Raw genomic sequence first — 27,257 nt, 5'->3', positions numbered from 1 at the left:
AAAACTAGGAGAACTCGACTCTAAGAGTAAAGTTGAGAAAAGTCTCCCAGAAAATACTGTGAAGAAACACAAAGAGAGCTGGGGTCATGGTTCAGTGGGAGAGGGCTTGCCTGGCATGTGTGAGGCCCTGGGTTCAGTTCTCAGCACCACATATAAATAAACAAAGGTCCACTGGCAACTAAAATAATATTTTTAAAAATCACAAAGAGACAGACACTGAAGGGAAATAATTAGAGGTCCAATTCAAGCTAAGCATGATGGGAGTTCTTGAACGAAGCAAGAGAGCATATACAAGGACAAGAATCTTCAAACCAATAAGAAAAACAAAAGAGCCATCCAAACACCCAGGACAGTAGATGGCCACAGACTCCACCAGGACCCGTCCTGATGCAATTCAATTCCCTGGGGGTTGTAGTCAGCTTTTTCACTGCTGCAACCAAAAGACTGGGGAAGAACAATTAGAGGAGGAAAAGTTTATCTGGGGGCTCACCGTTTCAGAGGTCTCAGTGCATACACCACTGACTCCATTGTTTGGGACCTGAGATGAGGCAGAACATCATGGCGGAAGAGTGTGGTGGAGGGAAGTGTCTCAGGATAGGGATGGCCACCAGGAAGGAGAGGGGGGTGGAGAGGAGAGAAAGAGAGAGAAAGAGAGAGAGAGAGAGAGAGAGAGAGAGAAAGAGAGAGAAAGAGAGAGAGAGAGAGAGAGAGAGAGAGAGAGAGAGAGAGAGAGAGAGAGAGAGAGCGCCCTCTCACCACAACAAAACATAAGTCCCAAGGCACATCCCCAGGTGCATCTCCTGCAGCCACACCCTAACTGCCTACAGTCACCACCCAGCTAATCCCTATCAGGGACTAATATTGATTAAGTTAAGGCTCTCAAAACCCAATCCTTTCACCTCTGACCTTTCTTGCCTTGTCTCACACATGAGGTTTTGGGGGACACCTCGTATCTAAACCGTAACACTGGGGCAAAGAAAAGAAAAAATTCAAGATACTACAAAGGAGTAAAAGGCTTCATGAACAGTATCAAAGATCAGAACAGAATCAAATTTCTCAACACCAACAATGGAAGTTAGAAGGAAATGGAAAGATGCCTTCACAATTCTGAAGGAATATTATTTTCAACCTAGAATTCCATACCTAACTAATCTAACCAAATTGAGGATAAAGATGGAAGCCTATAGATATTTTCAGACATAGGAGTTGTCAAAATAGTTTTATCCACCCCCTTCTCAGAAAGCTACTTCAGGATGTGCTCCACCCACATGAAGAAATCAGTCAAAGACAAGTGCTCAAGACCCCTGAAACTGGATCCAACCAGGAGAGAGAAGGAATCCTAGCATGGCAGCCGAGAGTCTCCATAGGAGCCCGGAGCAGCTGTTTTCGAACTCTAAGAAACAGTGTAGGGAGAGGGATTATTAAGCATGGCTTGCTGGGCCCCATCCTAGAGATTCTCACACTGTGAGTCCAAGATGGGGCCATGGTCTGCCTCCTGTCAAGCTCCGGGCAATGCTGCTGGTCTGCTCCACACTTCAGACAGCACCCATTTCAAACTGAAGCGTGCCAGAATGTCTTTCAGACAGAAGTTTTTCTCAAGAAGATTAAATTGATCATTATGTATTCCAATGTCTTGAAAAGAAATGTCCAACAAACAGGGGAGAGCTAAACAAGGAGAATCTAACAAAAAAATCTGACACATTAATTTCAGGAAAAACAAAATGTTCTGCAAGAAAGGAAAGTATTTATGACCATAGCGGATCCCTGACTTACAGTGAGTCATGCTCACAACATCATCGTCAGGGCAACACTGAATACTGATTCAACCCGAGTTCCCCTCTAGCCACAGAGAGAGGGTATGGTGGTGTTGGGGGGTGCTGGCGGAGGCGGGAAGAGCGCTAGGTCCTCCTCCTTCCCACATGGCAGTCAGAAAGCAGCAGCACACAGCCACGTTATTTAGAGATGGGAAATAAATTACCAAAAGCAGCAGCTGAAAGAGTTGAAAACACTGGCTTCGGAGACGTGGGAACGGGTGGCCTGTCACTTGCAAGGGAACACTTCACATGGTGCACGTGGGTAAGTCGGACACAAAATTAAAAATTCTTGTGATAGAGGAACAAAAGGAAAGTAGTCAAGGCAAAATCATGAAAAGAACACGAGTGCAGGAAGCAGAGGTGGCCCGTGGACCCGGCCTTGACGTCAGCAAGGCCTCTTGGGTCTCTCTCTGGGTGCCGAGGCCAAGCAGCATCAGAGCTGAGCAAGGCCACCAAGGCACAGAGACGTGCAGCAGCACAGAGGAGGCCTGTGTGGCTGGAGAGCAGGATGGGTGGGTGCTGGAAGGCACCCCACCTGACCACTGTGCTAGGAACCTGGCATTATCTTTTGGAGGCAACCAGAGGGACGGGGTTTTCACCAAGACAGCCATACTGCAGGATGTGTGTTTCAGAAAGACTGCAGGAAGGAGAGGGGAGGAGGGGAGGCCCATCAGAAAGGAGGCTGTTGCATAGGTCCCATCTGAACCACAAGAGAGCCCATGATTCTGCCCTTGAGCCAGAGCCTCCTCTGCAGCTACCATCCTGGCCTGGCCACCATCACCCTCAACTGACCAGCTGTGCCAACCCAGACAGCTTGGTTAACCCACGAGCCTCAGCTGACCCAGCTACCAAACAGGACAGTAACCACCACTCACCAGGTACAGAGGATTAAAGCTCTGGCTTTGGGGTTCCGGCCCCTTGCTGGTTTACTGTGTGATCCTGGACTAATAAATAACATCCTTGCAGAGCCTCCGTTACCTCACTGTGAGGTGGGGTACTGACAGGTCCCCGCCTACTAGGCCTGAAGTGAGGATAAAGAACCCACTGCCCGCAAATCTTGCAGGGCCAGGCCTGCGTGGTCTTCCTTCCTTACATCCTTTCCTTCTCCACGCAAGAAGCCAGAGTCCCTGAGTGTCTCTTACCACCGGGGGCCAGACAGCCCCCTCCCCTCCGAGCATCTTGCACTGTTCCTGTTCCAGCCCTTGGCCCTGCATGACACGCACTCCCTAGGGGTCAGCTCACTGGGTAAGAGCCTGCGTGACTGTTCCAGATGCGTCTCCTTTTCATGAGGGCCAGGAATGGGGGGCCAAGGTCACATCACCTTATCTCCAATCCTTTCACTTTACTCTTCAAACAGGTAGACGTTGGAAGGACCTAGAATACTGACCTCCTTGACCACAGCTGACCCACACCTGCTATGTGCCAGGTGTTTCCATGACTCCCATGTCATCAGCACAACTATGACGTGCAGCATCCACTGGCCTCATCCACAGAGAACACACAGGCTTTGGGGCTAGGTGCATGGCTCTCATTGTGGCAAGTTACTTAACCTCTCTGTGCCTCAGTTTCCTCATCTGCAGAATGGAAATGTTAGTGGAAATGAAAGCTGTTTCGGGAGTCAGTGAGAATGAGGCAGAGGGTTGAGCTCAGTGACTCCTCAGCTCACAATGAATGCTAGCCTGAGTTCTCTGTCACTGAACTCGTGTGTTACGATCAAATGTTTCCTTGTAGTGTCTGCCTCCTGCTCTTTCCTGGCTTGCTGCATCCAAGGCCACTGGCTACTCCTATAAGGTGCTCAGCAGCCTGCTGCTGTAGGGATGAGTGGACTGATGATCAAAGAATGCAAGGGCAGCTGGGACTCAAGCAGGCTGGGTAGTTCCCAGAGCGGGAAGGAAGCGCAGAAGCAGAGCAGACATTCAGCGTCTCTGCACCCCTCTGAACTGGGCACATCTGCCAGCCTTGTGTCCAAATTCCTGGTCCTACAGACCAGGAAACTGGCCCAGGGAGGTTGGCCGCTAAGACCACACAGCAAAGTAGGATGCAGCAGACACTTCAGCGGGACCCCAGGCTAATGCTCTTTGGTCACCTCGTCCCCTCCCTCCAAAATCCCTGCCTCACTCCCTATTGGGGCAGAAGGCAGACTCAAAGCCGGCAATCGCCCTCAAGGCACATAGAGCGGACTGGGACACGGCCGTGGAGGACCGCGCCCTGAGGGTCTCGCCCCGTGACTGCCGGCTCGGTGGACCCACCTGGTGTCGCAGGCGCAGGCGGCCCGCGCGGCAGCCGAGCCATAGACCGAGGCCGAGGCCCAGAGCGGCGCCCAGCAGCACGGCGGGGGCCAGCAGCGCGGGCGCGGGCCGCAGCACGTCCAGGCCCGGCAGCAGCCGCGCATCGCTAGCGCAGGCCGCCGCGCCACTGGTCATGGGATCGTTCAGCCAGGGGACCGACCGCATCCCGCCCGCCGCAGCGCACTGCCCAGGCCGGCGGCTAACCGCATGGTCCCCACCGCGTCTGCGATGCGGCCCTCGGAGGCCCCGCGGCCAGGGGCGCCGGGCGCTCGCCCACTTTCCGGCGGGCGAAGACGCCTTCCTCCTGCTCCTCTCCGGCTTCCCTGCTCCGCCCGAGCGGGAGGGAGGAGCCTGGGCCGTCCGCCCAAAACTTTCAGGCTCCCCGCCCCGGCCCTGAGGTGCACTGAGCATGCCCACCGGAGGCGCGCTCCCAGCTCGCAGGACCTTCTCAGAGGGTCTTGTTTTACACTGGGCATCCTGGCTTCCTGAGACGAAAGGGAGCCCCCAAGCACCAGGGAGGCTTTCTCCTTTAAGTTGATTGATCGCTTAGATATGCTAAGCATTTAATCTAATGATCTCATTAACTTTCCCCCAACCTTCCGTGATGGGTGCTGTTCACCGCCCATTCTCCAGAGGTTGGAGCTCAAGGTCAGAGCAGTTCAGTAACCTCATGCAGATCAGACACAGCCCTTGCTCCTTACTCGAAGGGTTCTAGTATCCCAAACTTGCCATCCTGAAGGTTCCTGTTTTCACCTGTTTCCTCCCGCCAGGGTGGTGCTTTTCTTTAAAGTAATGTGTCTACAGACTGCCACACCCAGGCCCCGCTAATTCCGAGACAGGGGGCTCATCCATTCACTGGCATTTGCAGAGAACCTGCAGTCTTCAGGAGTAGGGACGAGCCTGCTGAGGCCAGGCTGTGTGCAGACACACAGATGGCTCCGCTCCATCATCCTGCCCCTCTGAATGCTGCATGCATGCTAGCTGAGGTCCTGCGGTCAGAGTGCAGCAGTGAACACGTGTGCTCACAGGTGCATGCACGTGCCCCCTCCTACCCTGCATTCCTCACGAGGGCAGGGTTGGGGTACCCCAGGGAGCTGTTTCAACAGAGATGACTTCCATGCTGAGCTCTGCTTTCCACAAAAAGAATATTCCAACAAAAAGAATAAGGTAATGTTGTTCATTGCATTTTACTTTATTATAAGGTTGTTTGAATATTGAAATATCATTTTAAATTACTCACTGCCATATAATGTTGCTGCTCCAGCAAGATGTTTAGCATTTAGCCTTTGGCCTTGTCTTACCTTTGACATACAGCTGGGTACCACCAAGGAGGCTTGGCTTCCCACTCTCAGATCCTCAAACTCATCACCTTATCCATGACAGGTCAAGAAAGACCTGTCCTTGGAAGTGTCAGGGCAGGGGGCAGGTGAAGTGCCAGGCTCCCCAGCTGAGGTAGCAGACAGCCTGACAGGCTGACCAGCAAGAAAACTGGCAGGAGAGGGACCCTCTTCCCAATGATCAGGTATGAGCTGTGGCCCAGAGGGGATGAGGAAGCAGCAGGAAGCAGACGAGCTGCACCCCAACCCCAATCTCCAGGGTGAAGCCAAGCAAAGCCATGTCCCCAGGGAGGGCTCAGAGCAGCTGCTCAAGGATCTCCTCGCTCCAGGCACCCCCTGCCCTATTTCTGATTCTCCGGAGAGCTGGCCTAGTGAGTTGACTACCTGCTGCCTCCTGGGAACGTGGGCCCCCTGGGCAGATCCAGGGCTAATCCAGTGCTCTATTGAGCTGAACCCAACAGGAAGTGAGGGTCACCTTTTTTCTCTGCCTGCTGCCCGCCAGCTCCTCTTTGTTGTCCTGTCCCCTCTGATAGTTGGCTCTATCTCTCCTAATGCCCTTCGGTTTCCTAATAGGCAGCTTTGTGGTTGGGGAAAGACTCGGGATCCAGTCCGGTGTGGTAGTAGGGATTTCCTAGAGGAGGTGAGGCTGAGCTGAGATCGAGAAACTGGTGGGCGTTACTGCAGGGGCCCTACAAGGGCTGAGGAGTGACCAGATCTGATTTGGGTGGTATGGAGCAGCGGGCAGAGCGCAGCAGCCCGGGCGTGACGGCGCAGCGCTCAGGATTCGCCAGCCCTGCTCCCTAGCTCCCTCCCACACCCCGGCGCCTCCCGGCCCGCCGAGTCCACATGCCCGTGTTTGTTCCAGAAAACTTTCCGCGGCGGCTCGCACTGAGCATGCTCGGCGGCTGGGCGGGCCTGGGGTCCGGAAGCTCGGCGATTCCGCGGCGCCTGCCAGTTTGGGGTCGCCGGACCCCGGCGGGCGATGGGCCCCGCGGGCACCTGGTGGAGCGCCACGTGGGTGCTGGCCGGGGGCGTCCTGGTGGCGGCTTTGGCGCTGGGGGCCCGAGGCTGGCTCCCCGCGGGCCCGGGTCCCCTCCGGCACCCCATCGGCGCGCAGCCTCCCCGCGCACTGCCCTCGGCGCGCCGGGCTGGGCCCTGCGCAGGGACCCCTTCGGCCCCGAGCAGGGCGGGACCCGAGCGCTCGGCGCAGGTAAGCAGCGCCGCCCAGGCTCAGGTGTGACCCGCGCGGCCGACTCGTCTACTCGGGTGGGAGGGGGCCTTCAGTAGTGGGCAGAGGACAAGGAAGAGGGGACAGGATCTGAACGCGATGCCTGGCGGTGTCGTCGAGGTGCATTCCGCGTGCCCCCAGAGAACCCCGAGGAGCGGCGGCGGCTCTGGGTTGGCGGCTGAGGGCTTGGCCTCGGTCAGCGGCCAGGGTTCGAATCCCGCTCCGGTTCTCAGAGCTCTGTGTCCCAGAGTTAGTCACTTCACTTCTCCGGCGCCCCCTTCCTGGTCTGTACGACCGGCGTTGTGGCGACTCCCCAGAGGCCGCTCTGCGTCCTTAAAGTGGTGGCGCCCCTGTGCAGGAGGGCGCCGATTGCGAGGGGCGATGGGGGTGTCGTCTGGGGTTTTACTGGACCACATGCTCCCTGATGAGTTTAGCCACCGCCCACCTGGCCCTGGCTCTCCTCTGTGGTCCAGACCTGGAAAGGCACAGGACACATAGCGCCCCAAGCTGGTCACCTCTTGCCCTCTCCTCCATCAGTGCCAAGTCTGCCCCTTCCCCTCCCCTCCGCAGGGTTCTGGCCCCTACCTTGAGTCTGGTCCTTGGTGGTGTCCACCTGGGTTTCCCTCCTTAGTTAGTGCTCCAACCCTCCCCCAGGCTCTAGGGGATCTGTCCAAGGTCTGTGTCCCACCCTTCCTCTTGGCTCCCCTAGCTTGTGACTCCTGGCAGCAAACCCAGAAATTTCCAGGAGTGCCCTGGCCAGGGGTCTGGGTCCTTGCTCCCCCAGGTTGCATGGGCTGCACTGTCTGTTGGAGGCCCAGGCGCTCCCTCAGTGGCTGCAGGGAAAGGGGATTCCTTTCTGTTACACCTTCTCTTGGGTTTTCATTACACAAATGCTGTCAGTGCACTCTGAGCTCTAAGGAGCCCAAGGACAGTGAATTTTCACAGGGTCCTTTCACTTACTCCTGACGAGGGAAGTGGGACATATCCGGCCCCTTTGTAGAGGAGAAAACCAAGGCCCAGGAGAGCAGGGCCCTGGCCCTGTGCTCTTGATCTTGTGCTCTTGCTGTGGCTGCAGGTTCGGGGGCTCCATGGCCGGCCCTGCTACTGTGCGTGAACCAGTGCGGCAGCATTCAGGTGGACATCTGCCTCTGTCAGGAGCAGGTGTGGAGGGCGGGCCCTGAGAGGAGGGACCGTGCCCTCTGGGAAGTGCCTGAGGCCCTGCAGGACCAGAGTAAGTCCAGGGAACCCGTGAGCACCCGTGTCCAGGTCTCTGACGCCTGCCTCACCTGGGTCCTGACCCTGCCCGGGCCAGTCCAACCCTCCTGCGTCACTCGGGGTCTGTCTCAGAAACCCCTTCCGTAAGCTGGACAGTAAAGAACTTGGGGCTTTTGGAGACTTGGGTGTCCCTGCTGTGACCGCTCACCTCTCTGGGGCCTGGGGCAAGAGACAGCCTTTGGGGCCTCAGGTTCTCCGCAGTGGTGGAAGACTCCAGAGCAGGATCCTAATTCTCAAAGGTCCTTGTTAGATGTTTCTGTGGTGTTTATCTGAAACCTGCACTCACGGCTGCCTCCTTCCCTCCCTCCCTTCCTCCATTCCTTTTATAGACACATACACATATGTACACACACATAAACACATATACGCACATCTGTACACACGTGCATACGTGTTATCACACCTTTGCTGGGTGCCACGCTGTGTGCAGGGGGCTGGGGAAATAAGTTTATAACTACACAGTAATTAAGTACTTTGAGCAGAGTGATGGGGAGCCATCCCGGAGGGCTAGGGGAGGCGGGTCATTCAGTTTGGGTGGTCAGAGGGGAATCATTCAGCTGACACTTGAGGACGAGTGGGTTTGTCCAGGGAAGGAGTGAGAGAGAACATCCTGGGTGACCAGAAGGTCCTGGCCAAGTCCCTGGTGGGGTTTGCTGTGGCATATTCCACCATCTTTGACCCGGTGATGCCCCATGTCCCTTGGTTAGAACATTCGCTTCCTGGTAGGGCCTCACCTGTCTCCTCTGTGGGTGCGCCAGCTCCCCTGGGGCCAGGGTCTCCCTTGTCTCTTCACTGGTGCTCACTGAGGTTGCCTCATTCCCTAGTAGTTCTCAAAGTGGGTCCAGGACCTGTTTCAGGGGTCTGAGGAGGCAGAGCTGCTTTTGGAGTGACACTGAGACATTACATACATTTTCCACTCATTTTCTCACCAGGGGACAGTGGGATTTTTTGGAAGTGACGCAGCATGTGGTACTGGAGAAGATTTAACACAGAAGCAGAGTTGAGAATCCAGCTTCTTCCACTGATGCAGACATAGATGGGATTTGTGGAAGTATAAAACCCTGCCATTCTTACTCTTCCTCTATTTTGGAGAACGTAGTTATTTTTCGTAAGATATGCTCCTTAGGTAAATGTGCAGTGGGATTATCATTCCTATTTAAAAGAAATGAGTGGATATGTGATTTCTTTTTATGATGTGGAGGATTGAACCCAGGGGTGCTCTACCATTGGGCTACACCCCCAGCCCTTGTTATTGATTTTGAGACAGGGGCTCACTAAGTTGCCCAGGCTGGCCTCAAACCTCTCATGCTCCTGTCTCAGCCTCCCAAGCTACTCAGATTATAGGTGTGTGCCGAGCTCTCATTGCAATACAGTAAAAATATTTTCACTGTGCTACGGAAAACAGAAAATATTGATAAATATAGTCGTCACAATTAAAGTCCTTTGAGTCCTCAGTACTTGTAAAGTATGTGAGGTATGAGACCAAGTTTGAGAAGCACTGCTGTATGCAAGCCGCGCCTGATGCCCAGGGACTTAGAGAAAGACAGGTGTACCCTTCAGAATGAGGCCCACGTTTTCACTGCCTTAAGCTGGTGTCACTTGTTGCTCTTTTACTTGAATACAAACCAACAGTGATTTGGTTTAGCTGTGAGGCTAAATGGGTGTGTCCCGAGTTGGGTCAATTTATAGATAAAGGAAAAAAAAGAAAAAAGACCAACCCAAAACACAAAAGAACCTGAGCTGGCAGACGCTGTCACGTTGCTGTTACATGGTACGCTTATTTTGGCTTCCTGAGCAACCCTCCTGGCCAGGGAGGCAGCCTCAAATGCTTCTTGAGAGCTTGGTCAGTGCAAATGGGGTCTGTGGGGGCTTCTCTTCCGCCTCCCTTCCGCCTGCAGGCACAGCACTGCAGGGCTCAGGCTCCTTTGTCTCGGTGGCCATGCACTCCCTGGGTGATCCGCTCCCAAATTCTGATCTCCAGAAGTGGCTTCTGGGAAGTCCAGTGCAGATCTACCTGCCTGATGCTGCAGAGGCACAGAGGCTCACGGGCCTTACGCCTGCGCCCAGCGCCCAGTGTGGACCTGTCCTCCCTCCTGCCACAGCTGCTGTGGCCAGGTGCTCTGGCCTTCCTGTGCGGGCCACAGCCTCACACTGTCTCCTCCCAGGGTCCCTCAGCCGCAGGCCCTGAGGGTTCCATTCAGAACGTCCACTCTCTAGGACAGCCCCGTTGGTCCTGGTTACCGCCCTCGGGGAACATCCTGGCACCTTCGACTCAGCTCCTGCTTCTGCCCTGCTCACCGCCCTGTTGTCAGCAGAGCAGCTGGGAGCCCCATCGGAAACAGCCGCCGGCGCCACCCCTCAGGGGGCCCCACCAGGCTCCCGCGGTACTCAGAGCAGAGGCAGAAGGCCCCGCATGACCCCAGTGCACTCTGACCCCGTCCCCCGCCTGTCCTGTCAAGTCACCCTGCTCCGGCACCCTGGCCTCTCACTGTTCTGACTGGTCCCTCAGCCTGAGGCTGCTCCCCTAGAGGCCCAGCCCTCCCTCAGCACATCTCCCTCTCAGAGGCGCCCGCGTGGCTGCTGGAAGTTACCCTGGCCTTGCACCGCTCCCAGCTTTCCAGTCTCCTGTTTTCGGTCTGCCACTGTTGGTTGGTGGCGTATAGCGTCCAGTGCATCATGGTTTGCTTACACTTCTCCTGATCTTGAGAGCAGGACGTTTCCTGTCTTCTCTGGTGACCTTCCCCATTTACCAGGCAGCACTTGCTACAGTGACCAGCAGTGTTTGTTGGGCATCTTCGGTTCTCCCTCGCCTGCTCCAGAGGACATAGTGGTAATGAGACACCATCTGACTTGACAAGGGGCTGGGTCTGTCTCTAAGCCCCATTTTTCTCATTTGCAAGAGAGCCATTTTATAGCTTCTCAGTGTTATTGCCGCTGACAGAGAGGACAGGGCCAGCGTTGACTTGGTCACTGACTCAGTGATGACAGTGATAACAACAGCTATGGCGACTTAGTAACGGATAGTAATGACTGTGGGGCTCCGTTTCCTGGGCATTTGCTGCGTGCTGGGCACATGCTCAGTGCTTTGCTTACATTATCTGACTTAATTCTTTGAATGGTTCTGATGAAAGGATGTAATATTCCCCTCTTACAGACGAGGAAACTGTGGTCCCAGTGGTTCCAGGTCAGGGGAGGCCGTCCACCCAGATCTGTGCTTCCCCGGCGCTGGCCCTTAGCGGGTGGCTCCACAGGAAAGTGCTCTGTAAACCTGGATACCCGTGCTCGGGTTAGTTTGGCCTCTCTCCCCTCCTAGTGGGCAGGTCCCGCTGTCTCCCAGGTGTACTGCAGCCACGTTTGAAGTGCAGAATGGAGGCTGCGTGTGGACCGTTCTGTCACAGTGCCTTTCCCTCGCGGCAGAGGGCTCCGCTGGAGAAGGCGGGGGGGGAGCGGGGGGAGAGCAGGGCCACCGTGGCGCCCGCATGCCTTCCTGCTGCTGGCTGTCCCGCAGAGGACAAGGCAGACCAGGATGAGTGCCTGCTCTGGATTCTCGGAGTGGGAGGGAGGTGGTCTGCAGTGTGTTACTGTACGTGTGGCAGGCCAGCAGAGGGCTGACCGGGTACACGTGCTGGGCAGAGTGGACGGAGAGTGGTGGGTGGCAGGGAAGGTGCTGAGGAGGGGACCGATGAGCAGCGGGGAATCCCCGGGGAATGAGGGACGGGGGGTGGGCTCCTCCACATGGCGGGGCTCGTGCACGTCCAGTAGGGGTGCCACCGGGGGGTGCGTCCAGGACTGTGGAGGCCTGTAAGGACCAGGCCTGGAACCCACGGCCATGCGGGGTTGGCTTGCCCGGGCTGAGACAGGACACAGGGAAGCTCCTCAGGGGTAAAGGCAGCAGGCACACAGCCCGTGTCCAGTGTGGCCTCAGCCGCCGTGTGTCCCTGTGTCTGGTCCACTTGTGCTGCTCTAACCCCGTTCCCCAGAGGGGCCTCTTGTAGCAGTGGAAGTGTGTCCTCACCGTCCTGGAGGCTGGGCGGTCCCAGGTCAAGTCCAGCAAGTCCCAGGTCTGGCGAGGGTCCAGTCTCTGCCTCCAAGATGTCTGTGTCCTCACGTGGCAGAAGGGACGGGGCCAAAAGGTCAGCAAGGAGCCCAGCTGGTCCCCTCCGTGTGTCTGTAAGGGACTCACCCCATCAGGAGGGCAGGGTCCTCCTGGCCTGAGCGCCTCCCAAAGCTCTTGATGCTGTTGCTTGGGTGCCACGCTTCATCATGGATCTTGGAGGGCACGACGCTCACACCATGGGGTCCTGTGCGTGACCCCTGGAATCTACGCCTCCCTCACACGCACAGTGCCCTCCTTCTACCCGCGAGCCCCTAAGTCAGCCTCACACGACTCCCACCTGCATCCCGAACAGGTGAGACGCAGGCGAGGCCCAGGCAGGTCCCCCCACCCCCGTCGTCAGCGAGGAGCAGCGCCATAGACATCCCCCTTCCAAACAGGAGGCAGGAGCGAAGGAGAGGACGCAGGTCCCGACTGAATCCCACCCAGCAGGGGAGCAGTGCTCAGGGCTGGAGCGTGATCTTGGGCGGCGTCTCCTGCCTGCTGTTCACACGGGCCAGGCTTGTGATCTTGGACGGCGTCTCCCGCCTGCTGTTCACACGGGCCGGGATTGGCACGGAGTCCCTGGTAGCCCCCACGGCTCTGCCAGGTGCTCTCAGAGTGGCTCTCGGGGTGGGGTGAGTGTGGGACCCCCAGGCTGGCCTTGCATGCTGGTGGCCTAGCTGTTCTGGGGTCCTGGGTAGCCCCGCCACCGCAGCTCACTGGTGCTTGCTCTCATGGGGACTCTGCAGTCTGGCACCCTCTGACCACCTCGTCCGAGCCCCAAGACTCTCCACGGCACCCTGTGGAATCCAGCCGGGAGCAGCTGTGCTCTGTCGCTCCTGGACTGTTGTGCCCTATGCGGGTGGTGCCAGGTGGACACCCAGAGCCGCTGCTGTGGCCTCTGGAGTGGTGGCCCAGGCTGCCCTGGGACCTGCTTGAGCTGAGCTGGGGACTCAGAGCAGCTCCGCATGGGATTTAGAGGGCAGCGACCTGAGGTGCCCTGGGCCTTGAGCCCCAAGTCCTCTGGGCATCCCGGGCCCTTTCCTGGGCACCCTTCTGTCCTCGAGGCCCTGGGATGGGAGAGCAGCTGGGAAGGTCCTGAGGTCTCTGGAATGCAGGCAGGTCCCTTGTCCATTGTCCTGGTTGACAGCTGTGGCCGCCTCGGGCCACACTGACCTACCTGAGCTCCTGCGTGCTGCCTTGGGATCCTCTCCTGGACCCCTCTCAGTCTTCACAGCCTGCCCGCCAGGCATGTCCCAGATATTCCAGCGGCTGGTCTTTCGATAATAAATTCCACCTTTAATCCATTGTTTTCCCCTCTGGTTTTGCTACAAGTGGTCGAGCCGCCCTCCGGCCTGCTGAGGCGTTTCTCCCCCAGGTGCCCCGTTCCTTCCTGCGCGCTCTGCCATCCCCAGGGCAGCAGGCACAACTCGATTCAGGCACAACTGCTGCCCACGTTCACCTAAGGTTTCATCAACGTGGCTTTTTCTGTCTACCTTTACCAACACTGTGCACCTAAATCATCTCCAGCTCTCCTCCCCTGAACCCCCACAAGAATGTCCGCTACAGTCCAGCCTCTACCCGTTGCCCGGATCCAAAGCTGCTGTTGGTGTTTGCTACGGCCGCAGTGCACCCTGGTACCAATTTCTCTTTGTTATAAATCACTCAGGTATTTTGTTGTAATAGCACAAACAAGTGAAGACATCCACCCCCATGTGGCCACTGGAACTGGGCCCTGAAACCAGGCCTGAGTGTCCTGCTCAGCTCTCCTGCTCATCCTTCCTCCTTAATTACACAGAAGCGAGTGAGAGGGGGTGGTGGGAGCCCACGTCCAGAGCAGCTGCTTGGGTGAAAGCTGGTCTCCAGCTCCATTCCCCACGAGACCTAGAGGGAGTTCCCTCGTTCGCCTGAGTCTGGGGAGTTCACTTTAAAATGAGGCTAATACTCCACGGTTCTTATGCACTCTTGTACCATGGGCTGGAGGGCACGGCACAGGGCCCGGCACAACGGAAGGGCTGCACCCAGGGAGCGTTACTATGCAGAGGGGCCTGGCCTTTCCAGGTCCGGGGTTCACAACGAGGAGCACAAGGGTTTGGCCAGGTGCAGTTGGATAACAATTCATCAGTCATGAGGTGGGGGAGGCTTTGAGGTCGCCCTTTTCAGAGAGGGAGTGGGGGCTCAGAGAAGCTGAGAGACTTGGCCCAGGACACACAGTGAATAAAAGCTTCTAACTAGAACCCAGTTCTCCTGACCCCCGACCCCCTGTTTCATCTGCTGCTCCAACAGTTTGTGAGACCTTGGGAATCCTGATGCCTGGGCTTGCCCAGGGCCCAGCCTCCTGAAAGCAGAACTGGGATCCCCACACAGATCTGTCGTGGTGTCTCAACCACATGGTGCTATCCCTAGATGGCCCTTAGAAGTGCGGCTGTGCCTGGCCGAGGCTGCGGACTTAGGAGAGGTCATGTTCTCAGGGAGGGGCATCTCTTCCTGAGGAATCGCTTAGGAAATGATGTCCGCCTGCTTCTCGGGAGTGTGTCCTTCAGCTACCAATGGTGGGCCTTCTCTGTGTCGTAGGACCCGTTCCGTATGAGGCTGCACTCGGAGGGCTCTCACCTGAAGACTGCAGGTAAGTTTGCTTCTGGGTTTTTGTTGTTCTGACCGTGAGAGGAGGCGCCCCAAAGCCCGCCCTCCACCGCCTCGCTCTGCACACGGCTTGTTCCTTGACCTCACAAAACCAGGATGGCATTCCTGAGCTGCAGGGACAGACCAGTGCAGACCTGAGGGCAGGGGCCTGTCTGGCGGCTCCCTGGAGGAGTCCCGTGAGGGAGGCAGAATGTGCCCCTTAGCCAGGTATTGGGCGCCTGCGGCTGCTGTAACAAGCATCTCCAGCTCACTCTCCCCCGGGTAACCACACTGCTCTTACGGTCTGGAGGCCAGGAGGCTACTCTCTGTTCACTGAGCTGAAGTTGAGGTGGGCAGGCCAGCTCCCTTGCGGGATCCAGTGAGGGTCCCTGTCCCTCACTGTCCCTCACGTTTGCCAGCTCTGCAGCCCACTGGGGTTCTTCAGCTCAAGGCCCTCCCACCTCTGCAAAGGTAGCTGGGGGCGGCACATTGCCTCCCTCTCCTTGTCTCCTGGATCCTCTGAGACCCCTGTGATGACACTGGGGGTCCCTCTTGGGTAGCCCAACCTCCTCCCCTTCACAGGGCCCTCTGTATAGTCACACCTGTGACGTCCCTGCCACCATACCACATAGGGACAGCCTCCTGCAAGTAGGTCCTGAGTGTCCCTAGGGGCCATTACTCAGTCTATCACTGCAGGTGACACTAACTGTATGCCAGAGGAAGTGGATCAGCCCCATAACTGAAACTTGCCCCAGGCCCTGGGGACCCAGGGGCATGCTGTCCCACTGCCGTCCTTTCCAGGTGGTGTCCGTCCTGGGATCATAGCCCCACAGCTGCCACTTGCAGAGTGAAGAGATTCCCTCCCAGTGGTCCTGGTATAAGTCAGAGCAAATCAGTGGGCTCAGTTTGTCATGCACGTCCCAGAATCTATCAACGGGGACCAGGGGTAGAGCTTTCTGGGCTCTTTGCCTGATTGTGGCATCCCAGGACCCAGATGGGCTGGGACACAGGCAAGCCCCACTTATCTGTAGACCCAGCAGGATTCTTACGGACTAGAAGAGGGTCTCCCTGAGGGGGCATCCTCTTTAGGACCTGGAGGAGCCAGTGGGGCATAAACAGGTACCCTGAGATGAGTCCTTAAGACGCAGGTGTGTTGTCGAGATTCTTCGTCCAGCGAGTCTGCCAGGCGAGCCCTTCCCTGCGGCCGGGGTCTGGGTGCGAGCTCTGCACTGGTGATCCCCTCGCACCTTCCGGACTTGCCCAGCGGCTGGCCCGGGGAGCCCGTTTGTGTCCAGGTCTGAGGCCCCGCTTCTCAGTGTGAGTAGTTGTGCAACAGGGATCCTGATCCTCAGGGCAGCTTCTGAACCGGCTCCACCACAGACACGGTCCAAGGAGAAAGAGACCTTGATTTTATCCAGGGCCCCGTTCCACATCTTTTTTTCTCAATTTAAACGTTTTTTTCTACATGTATTTTGAAATTCTGTAGGTTTAACAAAGTACTAGTGAAGACCTTGTTATCAACGCGGTGGGTAAGAATGGCCGAGAAAGACATTCATCCTTAGTCATGCTCCAGGTTGCACTTGGGCAGCAGGTAGATGTTAAAGAAAACAACTCCACATTCTGGGTCATCGTGATTTCTGCCAGGCAAGATGGCGCGACTCTGTCACCCCAGCTACTTGGGAGGCTGAGGCAGGAGGATCACTTGAATCAGCCTGGACAGCACAGTGAGACTCTGTCTCCACACTACCAAGACAGTCAGTCCGTCTGTCCGTCTGTCCACCTACCACATTCCCTGGTGTGAAGAACTGCACCTCAGAGAGCTCCGCTTCCCTGGTCAGAGCCCCATCACTAACTAGTAACCTGCTCAGGTGGACTCCTGTACCCAGCCCAGGGTCATTTAAGAGAGATTTCTATACACACAACGTTCATAAACTTTCAAAACACGTCAGTGCAGAGCAGATTCTGGAGGGAGTCATCTGTGTTGGATGGCTCAGCTGGTGCTCGTGTCCGGCCTGTGTCTGTCCTCCTTAGGATGCCACCACAGCCTGTGCTGCAGTAGGTGGAGCCTCAGGGGCCCCACCGAGGCAGGAGTCACTCTGTCCTGCTCAGAGTTAACATTTGGGTCTGTTTTGCATTGCTACAATAAAGTGTCTGAGGATGGGAACTTGGATCAGGAAAAGAAGTTTATTTAGCTCACAGTTTTGGAGGCTCAGAGTCCCAAGGGGGGCAGCCCACTTGGTGGGCCTCTGATGAGGGCTTTTAGGCTACACAGCACGGCCGATGTCATGGCCTGGCAGGAGTGTGTTTGACAACATTTGATAGCAAAACAGAAAGCAAGAGACCAGAGGAGTTGGGCTTCTTTTATAACCACCGACTGGCCCTACAGGAAGTAATCCACTCCTGGGAGACCTAACCCACTCCTCCAGACCAGCGGTGATCCCTCTGAGGAGGTCGTGGCCCAGTCTCCCCCCACTTAGCCCCTCCTTTGAAAGGTCCCACCACCTTTCAGTACTGTTGGGTTGGGGACCACGGTTCTAGCACACGAACCTTTGGGGGACAGACTGCGTTTAACCATAGCAGTTAAGGAAACTGAGGCACATAGAGGCTAGGTGACTTGCCCAAGGACTCAGAGCTGATGAGTGGCAGCTGGGATTCACACCCAGGACTTTGTGAGAATCACCCAGTTGAGTGGTTGTGGTTTGTGGCACGCGACCTGGGTAAGGAGACCATGCATCCAGAAACACCCCTCCTAAGCCCTCGGCTTCCCTGAACCTGCCTGGCAGAGAGGATAAGTCATCCATCCACCCTTTCTTCCATCCATTCATTGGCACAGTCTCACAGCAAACCTTTTCCGAGTGCCTTCCGCACGCCATGAAGCCCGTCTCCAGAGTTTAAGCGCTGTGGTTTACTGCCTTTTGCTTATATAATGCGCCTGCTTGACTGTCTTGCACAGAATCACCACCTGCAATGAAATCCAACAAGAACACTGAAGTCTTCTGCCCAGTCCCGACCTCTACAGCCTCCCCGGAGCTGTGGACTCATTCCTTATTTGCGTTCATACCATCGTGGCCCAAGAAGAACCTCTTTAAGAGAGAGTCTCCTGTAACGCCTCGCCTGGTGAGTAACGAGTTCAGCACTTCACCAATGTCAGAGGCGAGAGGACCAGTTCTGAGCTGACCGTGCACAACACGTCTCAGGGTTTGGTTCCTCAAGTGAGTTGCTCCTTCTCTCTCACCAAATGGGGTCGTCACGGGGAGCAACCCAGTTACCTCTCCCCAGTGCTCTTCCTGCGCACAGTGGAGGATTTAGACCAAGAGGAGGTTTGCGCCTGCGCCCTGGGTGGCTGGTGCAGCCTGTGGCTTTAGACCTGCTCACCGACATGTCCACACCCAGCTGTTAAGGAGGGATGCTGCTCCTGTCCACAGGGGACGCTGAGCACAGTGACTTCGTGCCTCAGCAGTTTGTGTGCGTGATCTCACTTGAGCCTCAGCCTGGGTCTGGCATTAGAGTTGGTATTTTTAATTCCCATTTTCCAGACAAGAAATTGGGGCTTAGAGAGATTAGGAAAACTATTCCAGGTCAGGGGAGTTGTCGAGGTGGAAATGGACAGAAATGAATATTACTTGCAGTGACGAAAGTGAAGCCTGGCGTTTCCAGGCCTGTGGGAGGGAGGAGGGCGCAGCCTCTGGTGGAGGAGCCCTGGCTTTCCTTTAGCTTCCGTCCACAGGAGCCCTGGCAGGGCTGCCCAGGCCCAACCCAGGTGGTTCTGCACTCTGATGCCCGCAACAGCACACTGGGATGCTCCTGTTTCCTGCTGCGGTCCGGCGGGGCACTGAGGCAGCCCAGTCCACCCCGTGCCACATGGAACTTGCTGCCAGTCATTTAATGACTTTTTCATACCTCTGCTCACTTCCTCTTGCTGAAGTGTCAGACCTGGTGTGCTGAGTCCTGGCGACAACAGCTGTCCTTCACGTGCACCCAGATCAGGAATAAACTGCAGTGTAATCTCAGGTTCACACTCTTCCTTCCCCACAGGTTTTAATTCCCAGGTCTTCAATGCTTTTGAAAAAATCTGCAAGACTATTGACAAAGATCAGCGGGAGTAATCCCTCTACCCCCACTTTCAAAGTCTATCATCTTGCACTTTTATTAAATATAGGTAGCATGGAATATTCTTCATTCTCGAATAATTTCTGTATTTTATTATAGTATGGAGATATTTCAAGAGAAATTCAAGGGACTTCAGAGAATGGAGTAATTTTTCAGAAATGTGCACTGGTAAGTTTCATGAGTGACATGCTTGAATTGGACGCTTTCTAGGTCGCATAGAAGAGTCAGCCCACGAACTGTGCCGAGTGGGCTTCTCTGCTTGCTGTCTGGACCCGTGAGTGATGCTGTAGGCAGCGCAGGGTCTGATGTCTCGATGGCAATGCGGAGATTGAGGGTTTGGGGGGAACGCAATTTTTTGTTAATAAAAATCAGTTATCATTTAGAATAGAGAAGAAAGTGTTGTATATTTATATTCAGTTTATAAAAATATGTGTTTTTTAGTTGTCAATGGACTTTTATTTTTATTTATTTGTATGCAGTGCTGAGAATCGAACCCAGTGCCTCACACATGCTAGGCAAGCACTCTACCACTGAGCCACAACCCCAGCCCAGAAATGTGGTTCTTGATGGTTTCAAAAGTTTGTTAATGGTTTTTAGGTCTTTGGTCTTACTAACCCCATGAGAATGTTTTCCATTAACCTGAACCGGGTCCCCAGGACCATCCTCAGGGTCAGGGATTTGCTGGAAGGACTCAGAAAACAGTCAAGCCCTGCTGCTCGCAGACGTGGTTTATCACAGCAAAAGGCCCACAGTGAGCACAGGAATGAGGTGAATGGACAGAGCCCTGGACAGACCAGGCAGGTGCTTCAGTGTCCTTGTCCAGTGGAGTATTGTTGCCCGGGCACTTGGTTCTCCCAGCACCGTGCGTGACACCTGTGGAGTTTGCCAAGCTGCGAAGCTTACTGGAGCCCTGGCATCCAGAGTTTTTCTCAGGACTCAGCTACACAGGCATGGCGCCCCTGCAAGACTGACCTCATGTCCTCAGTCATCTGCCCTTGTGGAGGCCACACTGCCACTGTGTGACCCATGTCCACAGATCCCATTGCTGGCCTCCATGAGCAAGTGTGGTCCCAGGCCCCGGTATATAAGAGCCTTCGTATCAGGCAGGATATTCCAGGAACGCAGAGGTCATCTCCCACAAGCAGGTCAAAGGCCAGCCCTTTGGAACGTGCAGGGTCTGGATAGCCCAGGCCAGCTGAGTGCCCCCACTGCACTGGGCACAGGCCGGTTTCCAAGCTCAGGAGGGTGTGGACCCACACTTGCCAAGCTGTTACCTGGAGACAACTTCAGGGTACTTCTAGGATACTTAGAAGGAATGATTTCACTGCATTTCAGGTCACAGGCCCTCCGCCACCTGCTCCCTTCCTGGGTGCAATCAGGGCAGTATCTTCTCAATGCCTTCTAGAGACGTCCTCTGCCTCGCGCAGGTGGTGTGTGTGCATGCAGGTTCGTGTGCATATGCCTTCCTCCTTCTTTATGAGTGTGGTAGAATACTATGCACAGGTTCTGAAGCTTTGTTTGCTCGCTCAGCTCGGGGCATACACTGCTTCCTGCAGTTCCTGCATGTGTTCCAGCAGGACTGGGCAAAGCGGGTGCGGGGCTGGTGGGAGACAAGGCTAGTGGGGAGCAAGTCCACCAGCCGTTGAGCCACCCACCTGGACCACGGCTGGCTTCCACGGTGCAGCCGTCCGTCCCAGCAGGCAGAACCTGGACGGAGAAGGCTGACCAGGATGCAGGTGACCAGCTCTGGTCTTTCCTGGAGACCAAACAGCCATTTAGCCCGGGCTCTGAGCTGGGGCTGCATCTTTAAAATATCTCAGTACAAAGAGCTGTTGCTTGCTCTTTTGTGTCCCACTCTCCCAGCCCAACTGTGGTTCTGCACTTGGGGTATTTTTGCTTCTAGGATACTTAGAAGGAATGATTTCACTGCATTTCAGGGTCCCAGCTTCTTTGAAGTTGTCTCTGGGTTCACACCCTCCTGGGCTCGGAAACCAGAGGGAACCTGATAGACTCTCAGAATCCCTGGGAGACCTGACGTGCAGAGGTCAGCCTGCGTGTCACTTTGGGAAGCCGGTCTTGGCAGTGCATCCGCCCTCCCTTCACTTCCTCCTGTCCTAGGTTTCCGGGCAGAGTGACGCACAGACAGTGCAGGTGCGACTGTTCGTGAACAACACCAAGACGCCCTGGTCAACCGACCTCTCGGAACTGCTCGTGCTAGACAACATCACCGGCCTCACCATTAGGGAGTCGGTGGGGAATAAGACCCAGGATGGATTCCAGGCTTTCAGAAAGAAGTTTCTGCAAGGTGATGGCAGACCGTTCCTGTGTCGGGGGTGGCAGACGTTGAACATGCTGATGGAGACTTGTAGGCGGAAGCACTGTGGCCCTGGCCTGTTCTACAGGTGTTCGGGCACGCGGTGGGTTAAGCCACATGTGATCTGATTGCTGGGGGACAGGAGGAGACTGCCTCTTAACATCTGCCTCCAAAATGCAGGACTTATTACTTACATTAGAGAGACGGGATTGGGGGAAAGAATTCTGTGTTTTTAAAAATAATAGATTTAATTTTTATTGTGAGAAATTTCAAACAGACACAAAGATAGAGTCTACAGTGACTCTGGTGTCCCCCTCACCCCGATGACCAAAATGGCCATCATTCAGGAAGGCAGAGAGTTTTTTGTGCTGGGCAGAGGCAGGAGAATGTTGACATTGGCCACGGAACCTCATGGTCGAGACGTCGGGTTGTTCAGGTGTGATCGGGTGTCCGGCGCGTGCCTCGGGGAGCTGCTGACTGGCTGTTTTGCTCAGGGTGCTTCCCTCTGGGCTGGCTGTCAGGGCCGTTCCTAAGCGAGCTGGGCTGGTTGAGGAACCAGGTTTTGAAGCCTCTGGCATTCAGTGGGTCAGCTTCCCGACGGGGGCGGGGACGCTTGATTTATTCCTAGTAGGTGCTGCATTTATGAAGAAACTGGGCTAAAGTGCTTGAGGGACTTGCCCAAGGCCAGGGGCAGCGACCAAGGCTGAGACTCCAGCCGGGCGGCCTGCCTTCCCACCCACCCTGGTGGCCACTATCCTCCGAGCTTACTGTGTTCCTGGAACTCATGTCCTGGTGCCCATTATGCTGAGCTTCCCTCTGAACCTAAAAGGGGCCTCAGAATCCGTCTTACACAATGCTGTTGACAGAAGCTACTTGTGGAGCTGATTCAGAAGTCGTGACCTCTTTGCTGGCTCTGAAATGGTGTCCTGAAAATTGTTATGCTACAGCTCAACCAAGCCACCCCTAGTGCTTTCCATCCTGCAGTGATACAAAAATGAGTCCCGCCGCTCTCAAGCTCATGTGCAGAGAAGGGAGCCTGGGGGTGCGAGCAGAGCACAGCCCCCTGGATTCGCTCCTAGCCTGGCCACTCAGATCCCCCCGTTTCCCGTGCATCCTTGTGGACTGACTGAGGAGATCGTGTGGCCTGGCACTCCGCCTGCCGAAGGGAAGGTGTGGGCTCCTCTAGGACCCTCCCCAGCCCTCAGCACCTCCTGCCGGCCCCCCTTCCCCTTCCCTTTCATCGTCCACGCTCCTGCCCGACCAAACCTGCCCACGACCCCAGCCCCACACCTGCTCAGGCTTCTGCGTCCACCTGGAAGCTCTCCTGTTCTGACTCTGAATATGCACATCTCTATTCTTTGGGGCTTGGTCCTGGTGTTACCTTTTCCAGGAAGCACTACCTGGTGCCCTACCCCAAAGTGTCCTCCCGCCTCCAGACCCCGCCGGGACCCTCCTGCCCTCCCCTCACTGCTGGGAGCCACGGCTGCTCCATGCACTTTCCCCACGTGAGCTCACCTCGCTCTGCTCTGGGGCTGCCTCTTGCACACACCCTCATCCCTGCACTGAGCACGACAGGAGGTCAAGGTCACAGTGAGGAAGAGGAAGCCAATTCCTGAAGACCTCCACTGAGGCCTGGGGTGCACCTGGTGGTGGGGGGCATTTGGTTAAGTTCACTATGCCAGGGACGAATGTGGTACTGATTTTCAATTTAGGGGACAGGCCACTTTGTTTTTCTCAAAGAAATAATTGGAGGACTCTAAAATCAAATGGCCAGTCAGACTTGGGTTCATTGATAGTCTGACCTCATGATGATGATGATGATGATGATCAGCACTAGTATTTGCTGCTTTTCTTTTCTGAAAGCCAGCATCGTTTAGGGACAAGAACACGTCCACTCTCCAATCCTGACCAAATCAGTTCTCCAGCCATCTGCCTTGGCAGGACTTGGGGATGAGCTGGACCCGGGTCTGCTGCACACGGAGGGTGGGAGGCGGCTGTGCCGGGCAGGTCTGCCCAGGACGCCTTCCTGGACTTCGCTCATGGTCATCTGCTCCCTTTATCGCCTGGTCTTCAGAGTCCTGGCTTTTGTAAAAGTAAAATGAAGCCGTTGAGGATTTTAAGAACAACAAAAGCCAGGGGTTCCCAGGATCCTCCCAGGTTCCTCTTTTCTTTGCACTGTTTTGAGGTTTCCACACATTGGGAAGGAAGTGCACTGCAGCCTAGTAGGGCCAAACTCCAGCTCCTGCTAGGGATGAGGGTGAAGCTGGAGGGCAGACTGTGTGAGCACGGTGCCCAGCGCTGTGGAGGAGCTGGGGTCCCTCCTGTGGGCAGAGGGCTGCTGCCAGAGGGTGAGGAGCTGCCCTGCACTCCAAGCTCACTGGAAAGATGAGGTACTACCCAAGGGAGAGGGGGTGGCCAGCCTTGTGGGTGGGGTGTACCAGCCCATGGCTGGAAGTCCAGCAGCAAGTCAGGCTAGCCTGTTCCCTCAATGCATCACTCCCAGAATCACCCTACCCAGAGAGCCCAGAGACCCCCTTGCTGCCTGCTGTGTGGGGCGGTGCGCTGGGTCTGGGGTGGGGTGGGTGTGAGGGTGATGGGCGTGGCCGAACTGGGGGCGTGGCCGGGCAGGGGGCGTGGCCAGCGCCTCCCTGACATCTGATTTTCTCTGTGCAGTTGGAGACGCCTACTGGGTGAGCTACACGGCCTCGCTGGACTCGGAAGCTGTGGGGCCGGGAGGGAGGCTGACCCTGCCTGCACAGCTCACCTTTCAGAGCACCTCACCGGTATTTCCTTCCTTACTTGGTTTTCTGTGTGTCACTGTGGTGGGAGGTTTTAGGACACAGATGAGTAGTTCCTGCCCTTACCTGGATGTGACCCCCCTGCCCTTACCTGGATGTGGGTGGGTCAGGAAGCTCCTGTCCCCTGGAGCAGTCCCTGGGGCCTCGCCCAGGGTTGTCCTAAGGAGGCACCATCAGTGGTGTGTAGCTGTGAACTTCTCGCTCTGTCACGGCAGGCCCTTCCCCGTGGACACTGTCGGTGTTCGTCTTCCTGGACTGCCAGGACACGGTACGCAGCCTGGGTGGCTTCCAACAGAAGCACTGTTGTCTCTGGTCCCGGGCTGCGAGCAGGGCGGGCAGGTGGCTCCTCCTGAGTCGCGCTCCCGGGTTTGCAAGGGCATCTTCCCCGTGTCCTCACATGGCTGTTGTGCTTCTGTGCGTGCCTGTCCTGATCACCTCTTCTTAGGACCAGGCCACCCTAATGGTGGCCCACAGTCCACCCTTGTGACCTGATTCTACTTGAAGGGCCCTGTATTCAAATGCATTCTGAGGCACGACGGCTTGGGACCTCTTCATCTGAATTTTCAGGGCTTGACTCAGCCCATAACACCCTTAGCCTCCGTCTCTCCATTGCTCACTTCCTGTTCCATGGATCGACTCTTGCAGTGGAGGTCCTGGGTGGTGCTCTGCGCCCGGGTACGGACTGGAGGAGATGTGGTCTTGTTTTCAAGGAGCCCATGGTGCCCTGGCTCCTTCTGCCATCTTGTTGTGATTTCAGCCCCTGGAAAAAATCCCTGTGCACAGATGTGGAAAATGCGGCCCAGAGTGCTACTGCAAGGGCCCCAGGTCACATGATAGGAGCAGAATGGGACCCTGCAGCCACTGGCAACTTCATCCCGAGGCTGCAGGGCCCGTGCAGGGTTTCAGCTGCAACAAGAAAGAAAGAGAAAGCTGCAGGGGTAATTAGATAAGACAAAAGGTGCTGGAGAATGAAGCCCAGGTCTGAGGAGTCTGTGAAGCTGTCAGCAAAGATGCATCCGTCAGGAAGTAATTAGGCAAAAGTCACTAGGACAAAGGAAGATCAGGAATAAGGGAAAAATGGCCCAGAAGGAATGCCATCAACAATTTCAGAGGACAGGAACAAGTCAGTTAAAGTAAAAATTCAAGACAAAAGTCAAGACACTCAAAATAAAATGGCACTGGAACCTCCCATGTCCTCTGGCAGGAGAATCAGGTCCTCGAGCCAGGACCAAAGTGCGGCCTCAGGGTTCCGGTGCACCTGGCACTGGGCTGGGGTGGCAGAGGAGCAGGTACCCATGCCAGGGTGACTGCCTTGCCCTGCCACACCTGCTGTGGTCCTGTCTGTGCGGCTTGCCCTTGTCTGTCTGTGACATTCACTCTACCCTTGGTAATCTCCTTCCACTGGCATGTCAGCTCCATGAGACCAGGGACCTCATCTGTCCTGGTCCTAGCTGTGTCCCAGTGCCAGAAAGAGCCCACAGATGGCAGGACAATGAACAAATTAATGAACTAATGACTTTCGGGCATTTTTTTAAACTTCACTGAGCCTCAGGTTTTTCATCTGTAAAGGGAGATTATTCTATCCATGTCTCCAGTCTTCTGTGGGGACAAAAAGCAAAAACAAAAACAAAACGAAACAAAAACACCCACACACGTGTGTGTCTGTGTGTTGTTGGGTTGCAGTTTCCTTCCCTTTCAGAGCCTTCAGGGCACTCTGAGCAGTTTTGTGGACAGAATGAAGGGCAGAAAGCAGACCTACCTGCCCACCAGAAGATTCCAGAGTTCCAGGCTCCCTCCTGCTGCTCTCTGAACTCTGAGCATGAGCTCTGTGCAGACCTGCCCTGGAAGTGCCGAATTGAGGCGCTCAGCCGGCGATGGTCGAGTGTGTAAGTGCTGGAGGTTGGCAAGGTCCCCGGACCCAGTTCTCAGCTTGTTCCGCAGGTGGACTCCCGGGCTTTCCTAAATGGCGTGCAGAGTCAGTAGTCTTGGGAACTGGAAACGATCAGACCCTGAGTCTGCGTGGGTCCTGTGTGACCTCTGCATGAGCAGTTGCTCTCCCTGTCAGTGGGGGATAAAGCCTTGTGCCCCACCTGGGAACTGAAGGACGCGATGAAGAGTGCAGGTGCTCATGGGAGGAAGTCCTCCAGCACCGCCCCCTGGCGCTGCAGGGCTGCCGGCACTGTGCCAGGGGCCTGCTCGTTCATAGTCAGGGTGACTTTACCAGGGCTTGTTTCCCCACTTGCAAGATGGGAGCAGGAGGAAGATTCCCCAAGCCTCTTCTAGCTCTACCATTTTAGAACCATCTGGGAGTAATGGAGGAGACAATAAAAAGAGGCTTCACTTACTGAGAGACTGCTGGGTGGCAGGCGCATGTGACCATCAGAGCAAGAGGGTGAAGTGTCAGAAACGCTTTGCATTTGGATCTGGAAATGCTTTCTTACACGTGCACACTTGCACACGTGTGTATACACACCCACCCACACCCCCCCCCCACACACACACCAAATCCACATGGGTTAGACCACTCCGATCCTAGATGAAGAAGGCAGATCAAGGAGGAGAAAGTCAGGACACTCATTCGAGCTCTTCAAGTGTCGTATAAACTTTATGGCTGCTCCCACTGGCCCACGTCTTCTGACTTCATGCCAAGATTCAAAACATGTCTCCCAGGCTTGGCGTTCGTGCAGGAAGCAAAGGGGTCAGGGCCTGTGTTTTGCAGGGTTGATGCTCAGCTCCACAGTGCACTCTGTGGGCCTCTTTGCTTAGCCCTTGGGTGTCGGGAAGCAGGAGTGCTGAGGGAGAAGCAGGGCACAATGCCCTCCAGTGTGGGCTTCCACATTAGCCTTAGGTGTCCAGCTCGGGGGACCTCAAACTCACAGCATCATAAATGTGCCGGAGCAGAGGCAGCTCACGCATAGAGAGGGCCGGGCGATGCCCTGGGCTTGTCATTCCTCTTAAGACTCATATTTAAATTTTTTTCTAACCCCCTAGAAAAGGACTCGTAGTAGTTTGCTTTCTTTCAAAGCCTCTGTCGGCTGCCCGCTGCCCGTGCTGGACCTGGGATGCTCCAGTGCCTCCTGGGCTGCCGTCTCAGGGGGAGCCCACGGGTCAGGGGATTTTCTGCCCCAGGTGGAGCACAGCTCAGGTTAGAGTCGTGTCCCCGTAGACATCTGCACAGGGCACGTGTGCAGAGATGCCACAGGTGAGCACTGTGCTCAGCCCCAACCCCAGATCCAGAATGCTGCAGCATCTGAGGCCAGCGGAGCACCCACACGACACCAGTGGGCATCCGTATCCGACCTCACACAGTGGGTTCCCGTCAGAACGCAGGCGCACTGAAAGTATGGTGTCAAAGCACCTTCAGGGATGTGTGTA

General features: G+C 55.7%; 2 protein-coding genes across 5 annotated transcripts in view; one reads left to right on the top strand and one right to left on the bottom strand.

Moving 5' to 3' along the window:
• Nucleotides 1-4,237, bottom strand: part of Evc (EvC ciliary complex subunit 1) — a 60,173-nt gene extending 55,936 nt beyond the window's left edge. Inside the window, exon 1 of the mRNA XM_047566601.1 lies at nt 4,064-4,237. Within this exon, the coding sequence (XP_047422557.1) occupies nt 4,064-4,237 (174 nt within the window). The remainder of the gene's footprint in view (nt 1-4,063) is intronic.
• A 2,124-nt stretch (nt 4,238-6,361) lies between these two features.
• Evc2 (EvC ciliary complex subunit 2) overlaps nt 6,362-27,257 on the top strand; it is a 109,418-nt gene continuing 88,522 nt past the window's right edge. For all 4 annotated transcript variants that reach the window (XM_047567168.1, XM_047567169.1, XM_047567167.1 and 1 more), the window contains exons 1-6: nt 6,362-6,649; nt 14,613-14,664; nt 17,614-17,777; nt 18,870-18,938; nt 20,889-21,075; nt 23,758-23,867. In XM_047567168.1, coding sequence (XP_047423124.1) covers nt 6,422-6,649; nt 14,613-14,664; nt 17,614-17,777; nt 18,870-18,938; nt 20,889-21,075; nt 23,758-23,867 — 810 coding nt within the window. In that variant the 5' untranslated portion in view covers nt 6,362-6,421. The remainder of the gene's footprint in view (nt 6,650-14,612; nt 14,665-17,613; nt 17,778-18,869; nt 18,939-20,888; nt 21,076-23,757; nt 23,868-27,257) is intronic.

Source organism: Sciurus carolinensis, chromosome 10 (assembly GCF_902686445.1).
Source record: "Sciurus carolinensis chromosome 10, mSciCar1.2, whole genome shotgun sequence".
Classification (NCBI taxonomy): domain Eukaryota; kingdom Metazoa; phylum Chordata; class Mammalia; order Rodentia; family Sciuridae; genus Sciurus; species Sciurus carolinensis.
Note: the sequence above shows the minus strand (reverse complement) of the source record. Positions and strands in the feature narration are given on the sequence as shown.